The 11,414-nt window shown below is 47.1% G+C and overlaps 1 protein-coding gene across 1 annotated transcript; it reads right to left on the reverse strand.

The window, feature by feature from the left end:
* Positions 1 to 439: 439 nt before the first annotated feature.
* Positions 440 to 5,769, reverse strand: LOC144505549 (serine protease FAM111B-like). The gene is made up of 2 exons (XM_078231680.1): positions 5,647 to 5,769; positions 440 to 3,323 (listed from the first exon to the last, which is right to left on the reverse strand). Exons 1-2 carry the CDS (start codon positions 5,725 to 5,727, stop codon positions 1,593 to 1,595), a joined length of 1,812 nt encoding a protein of 603 aa, XP_078087806.1. The 5' UTR covers positions 5,728 to 5,769; the 3' UTR covers positions 440 to 1,592.
* Positions 5,770 to 11,414: the final 5,645 nt, after the last annotated feature.

The following is an 11,414-nucleotide window of genomic DNA, read 5'->3' on the forward strand; positions in this document are numbered from 1 at the left end:
GCAAAATGCCCATGTGCAGGGGGCACCTTGGCACTGTCCACTGGGCAGTGCCAAGGGGGCAGGGCCTATTGTGGGCATGGCCTTGGGCGATTGGTGGAGTTGGGGGGTCCCACTGCCACTCTGCATGGGGATTGGTCTGGGCTGGAGGCGATTGGGGCGGGCTGGGGGGTCGGCCGGGCAGGGGGGTCTGCCTTCTGTTGGGTGGGGCCTGCCTCCTGGGGGTGGGGGGTGTCTGCCTCCCGGGGGTGGGGGGTGTCTGCCTCCCGGGGTGGGGGGTGTCTGGCTGGGCGAGGGTGGTGGGGGTCGCCACTCCTGGAGGGGTAGGCTGGACATCAGGGTGCTCTGGGGCGGGGGAGGGTCAGAGCTGGCCTGGGAATTGTCATGGGGGCCGCGATCAGGCTGTGGGGGGTGCTGGAGGGGCAGCACTGCGGGGGTCCCGGGCTGGCCAGCGATCGAACTGGTCAGCAAACGGGGAGACTGACAGATCGAGGCTACTGCGCTTGCGCAGAGTTCCAGAACTGTCAACTCTGGCACAAATAGCACCCCCCCCTTCCCCGGCTTTTTAATGATATTCACGATTGTGACCTCTGCATTGCATGGAGTGGGGAGATTCAGGTCTGAAGCTGCACTGAAAAAACAATCGTAATCAAGAACAGTTTTCCCTCCGATTCAGCACTTAGGGAGATTTGCCCCCCAATGGGGGATTGGGACAGATTGGACTGCACAGAGCTGGTATGGATTTGATGGGCTGAATAACCGCCTATTGAGCCATTATGACTCTACATGGCCAAGAAACACCTTAAAGGAGGAATGAAATATCATAGAATCGTAAAATCCCTATACTGCAGAAGGAAGCTATTAGGCCTATCGAGTCTGCACTGAGTCAGCAGCTTACCCAGGCCCGTCCGATCCCCGTAACCCACAATCCACCGTACCTACATAACTTGGGACACTAAGGGGCAATTTCGCAAGGCTAATCCTCTTAACCTGCACATCTTTGGACTGTGGGAGGAAACCGGAGCTCCCGGAAGAAACCCACACAGACACGGGGAGAATGTGCAAACTCCACACAGACAGTGACCCGAGCCGGGAATTGAATCCAGGCCCCTGGCGCGACGTTAACCACTGTGCCAACCTAACAGAAAGAAAAAGCGATAGGGAAGAAATTCCTGAACTTACTTTCTGCTGCCTCAATCTTAAATCCCCCAGTGGAGCAATGGAAATTAGAGGCTGTGCACGAGGCCAGAATTCAAGGAATGTAAAAATCTCAAAGGTTGTCGAGTTGGAGGTCGAGACCTATAGAGAGGTTTAAAATCACAGCTGAGAATTTTTAAACTGAATCACGATAGCACTGGAATCTGTCGTGTAGTTCTGTGAGCACAAGGGGGTAATGATGAATGGGGCTTTTAAATAATGGGTGCAAGTCAGCATACAAACTGGAGTATTTTGGGTGATTTTACAGAGAGATGTGGGTGAGGGAGACCAACCAGGGTAATCTTGAAATAACAGAGTATGAAGGCAAGGGTGGGACTGATGCAACAATGATAGGAATTTAAAATCTGCCCTTTTAAAGCTTGATTGCTTGCTTCCATTTACTCGACATCCATTGGAACTTCCTCCTGGTCATTGGATGATACGTTCTGCTTGTCCTGGGTTTCATTCTGATGAGTGAGGAAAAGTGACCTTTCACCTGGATGATGTTTCTCCATGTGAGCCACAATGGATTTAATGGTTGGACCAAATTCAATCACACTGTTCACCCTGGAGCCGATTTTATATTTATATCCTCCAGTGTGCATCCCCACAAGCTGACCAGAGAAATTGAACACTGGGGAACCAGAGGCACCATGGAAGAAACAACTGTTGTAGGTAATCCTGTCTGAATTTTGGATTTCTCTGAAAGTAAACTTATTGAAAAGCTGCACATAGTATCCAATGTTTCGTTGTTCAAAGGGAATGACAATGCAAGTGTCGGTGGATTTGCAAACCCCCTCAGGGTGACCTATAATGTAGACCACTCCATTCCTGGGTGGGGGGATTACAATGGGTGGCAGACCTGGTGGAACTTGTGATCCCTTTAGTCTCAGCACCGCGTAGTCAAGATCTGGGCAGTACACTTTGAACGACCGCATTACTTCATACCAGTCACCGGTAGGATGGTCCTTTTTGTAGGTAAAGTTTATCTTAGTAGACTTCTCTATTATGGCCTCCCACTCATTCTCAGGCACCCCATCTCCTACAATCATCTTCACAACATGATGACAAGTTAGAATGTAGCCATCGCAGAGGTGGAAGCAAGAGGCAGTACCTTCATTCCCATTATTATTCCATTTGATGAATCCAACAGCCTCACTCAATTGGACCAGCATTTCATGGACAGTAATGGGAACTCCATCACTTGTGATCTTCCCAAATTCTTCCTTGAACAAATTCCATTGCTTTCGATGGTACTTAATGCCTTTTCCCTTTCCCAGACTTTGATCAACCTGCTTTTTCAGCTCACGGAGCAGCTCATTCCCTTCTTCTGGCACATTCTCCCCTTCCTGCTTCTCCCTGGGACTGGCATTATCTGCGTTGCTTCCTGCTGTGAACGTTTCTTTGCTCAGCTGAACTTCAAAGTGTTTATTGTGGAGGCCATTCACAGTGTCACTGAACTGTATACATCTCTGCCCTTCGAGCAGGTTCCACATAAACTGCTCAATTATAGGCAGGAACCTCCCATCCTTACACAGAGCTTCTCGGATAGTCTCGCCTGCAAAGGCGTAAATGCACAGGTCATGTCCTCTGCCTCTCAGAGACTGGCTCCTGATGATACATTTTGGTGTTGTGCTAAATTTGCCAGCTAATTTTCCAGTGCTCTTGATATGGAAGAGAACACACTCCTTGCCTGAAGGATTGTCAGTTCGATAATGCAGCCCACTGTTTTCTCGATGGAATATCACTTCAAAATGGGCTTTTTCTGGCAGACATTTGCATGGCATTCCTAGATTAACAGCACCTGTGAATTCCCTTTTCCCGATGAAATGGAATTTCTTCTTATTTTTCCCTTGTGCTTTCTTAAACGCCTCAGAAGCCATCAGAACAGAATATAAATTCTCATCCAGTTTTCCCGTTGCCACGTACTCTGTGCTATTTCTTTGGAAGTTGAATGTGAATTCTTTAACTCTGTCCTCTTCACTGTGCTCTGTAACCTTGCTTGCCGGTGTCTCTGGTGTTTTACCGGTGTCATTTGAGCCATTGCTTTCAGAGAGAGGTGCCCTTCTTTCAGTGCGAGCTTTTTTACCCAAAGCTGGGATGATGGGAGTTTGCTTTTCATCGTTCACCTGTATGGGAGAACAATCGGAAAATTCACTGGAAATACAGAAAATTCACTGGAAACACACAGGCACAGAATGAGGCCATTCAGCCCCTCGAGCCTGTTACACAGGCACAGAATGAGGCCATTCAGCCCCTCGAGCCTGTTACACAGGCACAGAATGAGGCCATTCAGCCGCTCGAGTCTGTCACACAAGAACAGGAGGAGGTCATTCAGCCCCTTCTCCAGTCTGTTACACAGGAACAGGAGGAGGCCATTCAGCCCCTTCTCCAGCCTGTTACACAGGAACAGGAGGAGGCCATTCAGCCCCTGCTCCAGCCTGTTACACAGGAAAAGGAGGAGTCCGTTCAGCCCCTCGAGCCTGTTACACATGAGCAGGAGGAGGCCATTCAGCTCCTCAAGGCTGTTACACAGAAAAAGGAGCCCAAAGATGTGCGGGTTAGGTTGATTGGCCATGCTAAAATTGCCCCTTAGTGCCCTGAGATGTGTAGGTTAGAGGGATTAGTGGGTAAATATGTAGGGATATGGGGGTAGGGCCTAGGTGGGATTGTGGTCGGTGCAGACTCGATGGGCCGAATGGCTTCTTTCTGTGCTGTAGGGTTTCTATGATTCTATGATTGATCTCCTTGATCCTTTGACACAGGAACTGGAGGAGGACGTTCAGTACCTTGAGCCTCTAACGTAAGAACAGTGAGGGCTATTTAGATTTTTCCATTCAATTAAATTAAAGCTCATCTTTATCTTATCTCCATTTAGCCACTCTAGGAGAGAAATAATGAATATGATTTATTACAACTGCTTATCAGGGAAATAACGAGTATGGTTTATTAAGGGATCTTTAAAGAGGTTAAATGAGTCTGTTAAAAAGAATTAGGGGATCTATGTAATTTACCGAAGGGACGTTTTAGATGGATTTGATGACTATATAGTTGTATTGGAAAATGTCTTAAGGGTTGGCTGATAATTTGGTTAAATAGCCTAGGATCAGAAGTGCTTTCTGATATCACTCCTGAACGGCCTAGTTCTAATTTAGTGATTCAGCCTTTGCCCTTCTCTTACGATCTGTCTACTATCTATATGCCAATAGAAGGCCTTATCCTTGCTCCTTATACTGATACCTCAAGCCTTATGATATGATGTTCCCAAAATGTATCCCTGCTGACACTAGTGTAATGACCTCAACAAGGCCCATGAGATGGGCCCGTTGCAGTATGAACTCCCTGATTGAGGTAATGATTGCTGCCCAAAGAGTCTCACTTGTGTATATAATGAGGAGTGCCAGGTCTACTGACACTCTGGATTCTGACTTTGTACCTGAGGCACTCTTAGGAACGGAGATAAGTTTGTAAATAAAGGAAATCTGTTGAAGGGACACCGAGCTGTGGGGAGTTAGTTCAATGGCGACGAGGAAAAAGAGCGACCCTACGGAACTGCTCGCTGGCAGCCAGCTTCGCTTCAGGTAGGCCATTTTCAGGAATCATGCCTTTGTTCGGGAAACTGGATTATTTTGACCCTGCAGTGGAGGACGGTGCTCAGTGTGTGGAACGCATGCGTTACGTTTTTAGGTCTAATGACATTATGCAGATGAAAAGCAACGGGTCATTCTTCTGACCGCTTGTGGACCGTCGGTATTTGCTGTTATTCACACCTTAATTTTCCCACAGGCACTAGATGTCAAAACCTTCCAGGAATCGGCAGACCTAGTGAAGGAATATTATGACCCTAAGATCAAATGTATTTTTCATTGTGGGACCAACCCTCCTTTTCTTCCTTCCCTATCGTTCCTGAACATGTTGTCCAAAGCAGAACTCAGCCTTGAGGAGATTGGGTTTGTACTCGTTGGAGTTTAGAAGGATGAGGGGGGATCTTATGGAGACTTATAAGATAATGCGGGGGCTGGATAGGGTGGAGGCGGAGAGATTCTTTCCACTTAGTAAGGAAGTTAAAACTAGAGGACACAGCCTCAAAATAAAGGGGGGTCGGTTTAAGACAGAGTTGAGGAGGAACTTCTTCTCCCAGAGGGTGGTGAATCTCTGGAATTCTCTGCCCACTGAGGTGGTGGAGGCTACCTCGCTGAATATGTTTAAAGCGCGGATGGATGGATTCCTGAGCGGTAAGGGAATTAAGGGTTATGGGGATCAGGCGGGTAAGTGGTACTGATCCACGTCAGATCAGCCATGATCTTATTGAATGGCGGGGCAGGCTCGAGGGGCTAGATGGCCTACTCCTGCTCCTATTTCTTATGTTCTTATGTTCTTGTCTCTTTTTGAGTCATGTGTCTGTTATTGCCACAACATCATATTCCCATATTGCATCTGCCACTCACTAACCTTCTTTACAAAGGGACACATACTCTCTTTTCCGAGTGGTTTCAAATGTGCTCTGGATTTCCTGCGTTGTTTCAAAGGCATGATTCTTTTTCAAAGGTGATCACCAGAATAACAACAAACTAATCATCCCTGAAAAACAGTAATTATTGAGCGTGAGTAACATAGTAACATAGTAGGAGGAGCCCAGTCAGCCCCCTCAAGCCTGTTACACAGGAACAGAAAGAGGCCATTCAGTCCCTTGTCCAGCCTATTACACAGGAACAAGAGGAGGCCAGAAGTCAATGCAATAAAACCAAAATATTGCAGACACTGGAAATTTGAAATACAAATGCTGGAAAAACTCTGCAGGCCTGGCAGCATCTGTGGTGAGAGAAACAGTTAACAATTTAAGTGCGTATAACTTCTTCAGCTGTCTCTTGAGCCTGTTACACGGGAATAGGAGGAGGCCATTCAGCCCCCTCGAGCCTATTTCACAGGAACTTGGGTCTGAAACAACTGTGTTTAACTTAAGTAAAGGGAATTGCAATAAAATGAGAGTAGAGTTAGCTAAAGTGAACTGGGCAGATAAAAATGAGCAGGAAAGATAATAAGCCAGCAGTGGCAGATATTTAATGAGATAATTCATGACTCTTAACAAAAATAAACAAAAGAACAAAGAACAGTACAGCACAGGAAACAGGCCCTTCGGCCCTCCAAGCCTGTGCCGCTCCTTGGTCCAACTAGACCAATCGTTTGTATCCCTCCATTCCCAGGCTGCTCATGTGACTATCCAGGTAAGTCTTAAACGATGTCAGCGTGCCTGCCTCCACCACCCTACTTGGCAGCGCATTCCAGGCCCCCACCACCCTCTGTGTAAAAAACGTCCCTCTGATGTCTGAGTTACACTTCGCCCCTCTCAGCTTGAGCCCGTGACCCCTCGTGATCGTCACCTCCGACCTGGGAAAAAGCTTCCCACTGTTCACCCTATCTATACCCTTCATAATCTTGTACACCTCTATTAGATCTCCCCTCATTCTCCGTCTTTCCAAGGAGAACAACCCCAGTCTACCCAATCTCTCCTCATAGCTAAGACCCTCCATACCAGGCAACATCCTGGTAAACCTTCTCTGCACTCTCTCCAATGCCTCCACGTCCTTCTGGTAGTGCGGCGACCAGAACTGGACGCAGTACTCCAAATGTGGCCTAACCAACGTTCTATACAGCTGCATCATCAGACTCCAGCTTTTATACTCTATACCCCGTCCTATAAAGGCAAGCATACCATATGCCTTCTTCACCACCTTCTCCACCTGTGTTGCCACCTTCAAGGATTTGTGGACTTGCACACCTAGGTCCCTCTGTGTTTCTATACTCCTGATGACTCTGCCATTTATTGTATAACTCCTCCCTACATTATTTCTTCCAAAATGCATCACTTCGCATTTATCCGGATTAAATTCCATCTGCCACCTCTCCGCCCAATTTTCCAGCCTATCTATATCCTGCTGTATTGCCCGACAATGCTCTTCGCTATCCGCAATTCCAGCCATCTTCGTGTCATCCGCAAACTTGCTGATTACACCAGTTACACCTTCTTCCAAATCATTTATATATATCACAAATAGCAGAGGTCCCAGTACAGAGCCCTGCGGAACACCACTGGTCACAGACCTCCAGCCGGAAAAAGACCCTTCGACCACTACCCTCTGTCTCCTATGGCCAAGCCAGTTCTCCACCCATCTAGCCACTTCTCCTTGTATCACATGAGCCTTAACCTTCTTAACCAACCTGCCATGTGGGACTTTGTCAAATGCCTTACTGAAATCCATATAGACGACATCCACGGCCCTTCCTTCATCAACCGTTTTTGTCACTTCCTCAAAAAACTCCACCAAATTTGTAAGGCACGACCTCCCTCTTACAAAACCATGCTGTCTGTCACTAATGAGATTGTTCCATTCTAAATGCACATACATCCTGTCTCTAAGAATCCTCTCCAAAAACTTCCCTACCACGGACGTCAAGCTCACCGGCCTATAATTTCCTGGGTTATCCCTGCTACCCTTCTTAAACAACGGGACCACATTCGCTATCCTCCAATCCTCAGGGACCTCACCCGTGTCCAAAGAAGCGACAAAGATTTCCGTCAGAGGCCCAGCAATTTCACCTCTCGTCTCCCTGAGCAGTCGAGGATAGATGCCATCAGGCCCTGGGGCTTTGTCAGTTTTAATGTTCCCTAAAAAACCTAACACTTCCTCTCTTGTAATGGAGATTTTCTCTAACGGGTCAACACCTCCCTCCGAGACACTCCCGGTTAACACGCCCCTCTCCTTCGTGAATACCGATGCAAAGTATTCATTTAGGATCTCCCCTATTCCCTTGGGTTCTAAGCATAATTCCCCTCCTTTGTCCCTGAGAGGTCCAATTTTCTCCCTGACAACTCTTTTGTTCCTAACGTATGAATAGAATGCCTTAGGATTCTCCTTAATCCTGCCTGCCAAGAACATCTCGTGACCTCTTTTTGCCCTTCTAACTCCCCGTTTGAGTTCTTTCCTACTCTCTCTGTATTCCTCCAGAGCTCCATCTGTTTTCAGTTGCCTGGACTTAACGTACGCCTCCCTTTTCATTTTAATCAGATCCTCAATTTCCCTGGTTATCCACGGCTCTCGAATCCTACCTTTCCTATCTTTCCTTTTTACAGGCACATGCCTATCCTGCAGCCTTATCAATAGTTCCTTAAAAGACTCCCACATGCCAGACGCGGACTTACCCTCGAACATCCTCACCCAATCAACATCCACCAATTCCTGCCTAATCCGGCTATAGTCAGCCTTCCCCCAATTTAGCACACTGCCTGTAGGACAGCACTCATCCTTGTCCATTACTATCCTAAAGTTGTCATGATGTGGAGATGCCGGCGTTGGACTGGGGTAAACACAGTAAGAAGTTTAACAACACCAGGTTAAAGTCCAACAGGTTTATTTGGTAGCAAAAGCCACACAAGCTTTCGAGGCTCTGAGCCCCTTCTTCAGGTGAGTGGGAATTCCCACTCACCTGAAGAAGGGGCTCAGAGCCTCGAAAGCTTGTGTGGCTTTTGCTACCAAATAAACCTGTTGGACTTTAACCTGGTGTTGTTAAACTTCTTACTATCCTAAAGTTAACAGAGTTGTGGTCACTATTTGCCACATGTTCCCCTACCGAAACTTTGACGACCTGACCGGGCTCATTTCCCAGAACTAGGTCCAGTATAGCCCCCTCTCTAGTCGGGCTATCTACATACTGTTCCAAAGAACCTTCCAGTACGCATTTTACAAATTCCTCCCCGTCCAGTCCCCCAGCTCTAAGCACTTTCCAGTCTGTGCCAGGGAAATTAAAGTCCCCCACTACAACAACCCTATGTTTTCTGCACCTATCCAGAATCTCCTGACATATCCTTTCCTCCACTTCCCGTGGGCTGTTGGGTGGTCTGTAGTACACCCCCAGCATAGTGACTGCACCCTTCCTGTTTCTGAGTTCCACCCACAGCGACTCAGTACATGACCCCTCTAAGTTGTCTACCCTCTGCACCGCGGTAATATGCTCCTTAACTAATATCGCTACTCCCCCACCTTTTTTAGCCCCTCCTCTGTCTCGCCTAAAACACTTATACCCCGGAATATTCAGCTGCCAGTCCTGTCCTTCTTTTAACCATGTTTCCGTCACCGCAACCACATCCAAATTCCGCACAAGCATTAAGGCCCTAAGTTCGTCTGTTTTACCCGTTACACTCCTCGCATTGAAGCAGATGCACTCCAGACTTCCAGGCCCAGTCAGGTCCTCCTCCTCCAGAGTGCTCCTCTTCTTAGCTAGCCTTGCCCTGGCCCCCAGCTCGACCCCAGCCTCAGTATTTACTGACCTCCTGTTTTGTTCCCCACCCCCCTGCCACACTAGTTTAAATCCTGCCGAAACACTCTCGCAAAACTCCCAGCCAGGATATTTGCTCCCTTCCAGTTAAGGTGTAACCCATCCTTTCTGTACAGTTGCCATCCTGACTTGAAGATTTCCCAGTTATCTATGAATTTAAAACCCTCCCTCTTGCACCAGTCCTTTAGCCACGCGTTCAACTGTAGAATCTCCCTGTTCCTCGCCTCACTTGCACTAGACACCGGGAGCAGTCCAGAGATTGCTACCCTGGAGGTCTTACTTTTTAGCCTCGCACCCAACTCCCTGAATTTCTCTCGTATGACCCCCCTGCTCTTCCTACCTACATCATTTCCACCAATGTGTACAATCACATCCGTTTGACTACCTTCCTTTTTAAATATGCTTCCTACCCTCTCGGAGACATCCAGTACCCCGGCACCAGGGAGGCAGACTAGCATCCTGGATTCTCGTTCAGTCCCACAGAAGCGCCTGTCCGTGCCTCTAACCATTGCGTCCCCCACAACTATCACTCTCCTAAACTCCTTCTTTCCCTTCCGGACCCCTGAGCCTGTCTCCGTGGAGGCAATCTGGTCCTCGTGGCTTACCCCTGGAGGGTCATCCCCCTCCACAGAATCCAAAATAATATACCTATTTTGGAGGGGGACAACCACAGGGGATCCCTCCACAGACTGCTCACTCCCTTCCCTTCTCCCATCTGTTGCCCATTCCTTTCTTTTATGGGAGACTGCCACTGGGGTATTTTCTGGCACATCACCCTTCTGACTATTACCCCTCCTAACTGTGACCCACGTGTCTTCCTTCCGAGACCCTGGTGTCACTACCTGACTATAACTTTTATCTATTACTCTCTCATTTTCCCTAACTAAACTGAGTTCATCGAGCCTCAGCTCCAGCTCCCTTACACGATCCTTCAGGAGATGCAGTTCCACACATCTGGCACAGATATGGACTTCCGGGATATCCTAATAAGGAGGAAAGATTCTAAGAGAGGGATAAACCAATCATGGCTAACCAAGGAAGTTTAGGAAAGTATTAAATTGAAAGAAAAAGCATATAAGGATGTAAAAGTCAGTGATAGCCCTGAAGACTGGGATAAATTCAGAATCCAGAAGGTAATAAAGAGGGAGAAAATAAACTACGAGGGCAAACTAGCAAGGATATAAAAAACTGACAATAAGGTCTTCTTTAAAAGCAGGAGACAGATCAAAGGGATCATAAGCCCCTCAGAAAATGGGGAGATAGTTATGGGGAACAAGGAAATGGCTGAGGATTTATACATATATTTACATCAGTCGATACTAAAGAATACAGGGGAAAAATTAAGTACCATCACTAGAGAAGTAATATTAGACAAACTAATGGGGCTGAAGGCAAATAAGTTCCCAGGCCCTGATGGTTTGCACCCCAGGATCCTAAAAGAGGTAGCTATAGTGATAATGGATGCATTGGTTGTAATTTTCCAAATGGATTCTGTGGAAGTACCAGAGGATTGGAAAACTGCGAATGTGACAACCCTATTCAAAAAGGGAGGGAGGCAAAAAGCAGGTAACTATAGGCTGATTAGCCTAACATCTATTGTTTGAAAAATGTTGGAATCAATTACTAAGGATGTAATCACAGCACATCTGTAAAATTATAATCTAATCAAACAGTGTCAGCACGGCTTCATGAAAGGGAAATCATGTTTGACTAATTTATTAGAGTTTTTCAAGGAAGTTTCAACTAGAATGGATAGAGGGGAACCAGCAGATGTGTTTTATTTGGATTTCCAGAAGGCATTTGACAAGGTACCTCACAAAAGGTTAAGTCATAAATTAAGCGCCCATTTTGTTGGAGGTAATATATTGGCTTGGATAGAGAATTGG

This window comes from Mustelus asterias, chromosome 16 (genome assembly GCF_964213995.1).
Source record: "Mustelus asterias chromosome 16, sMusAst1.hap1.1, whole genome shotgun sequence".
NCBI classification, from domain to species: domain Eukaryota; kingdom Metazoa; phylum Chordata; class Chondrichthyes; order Carcharhiniformes; family Triakidae; genus Mustelus; species Mustelus asterias.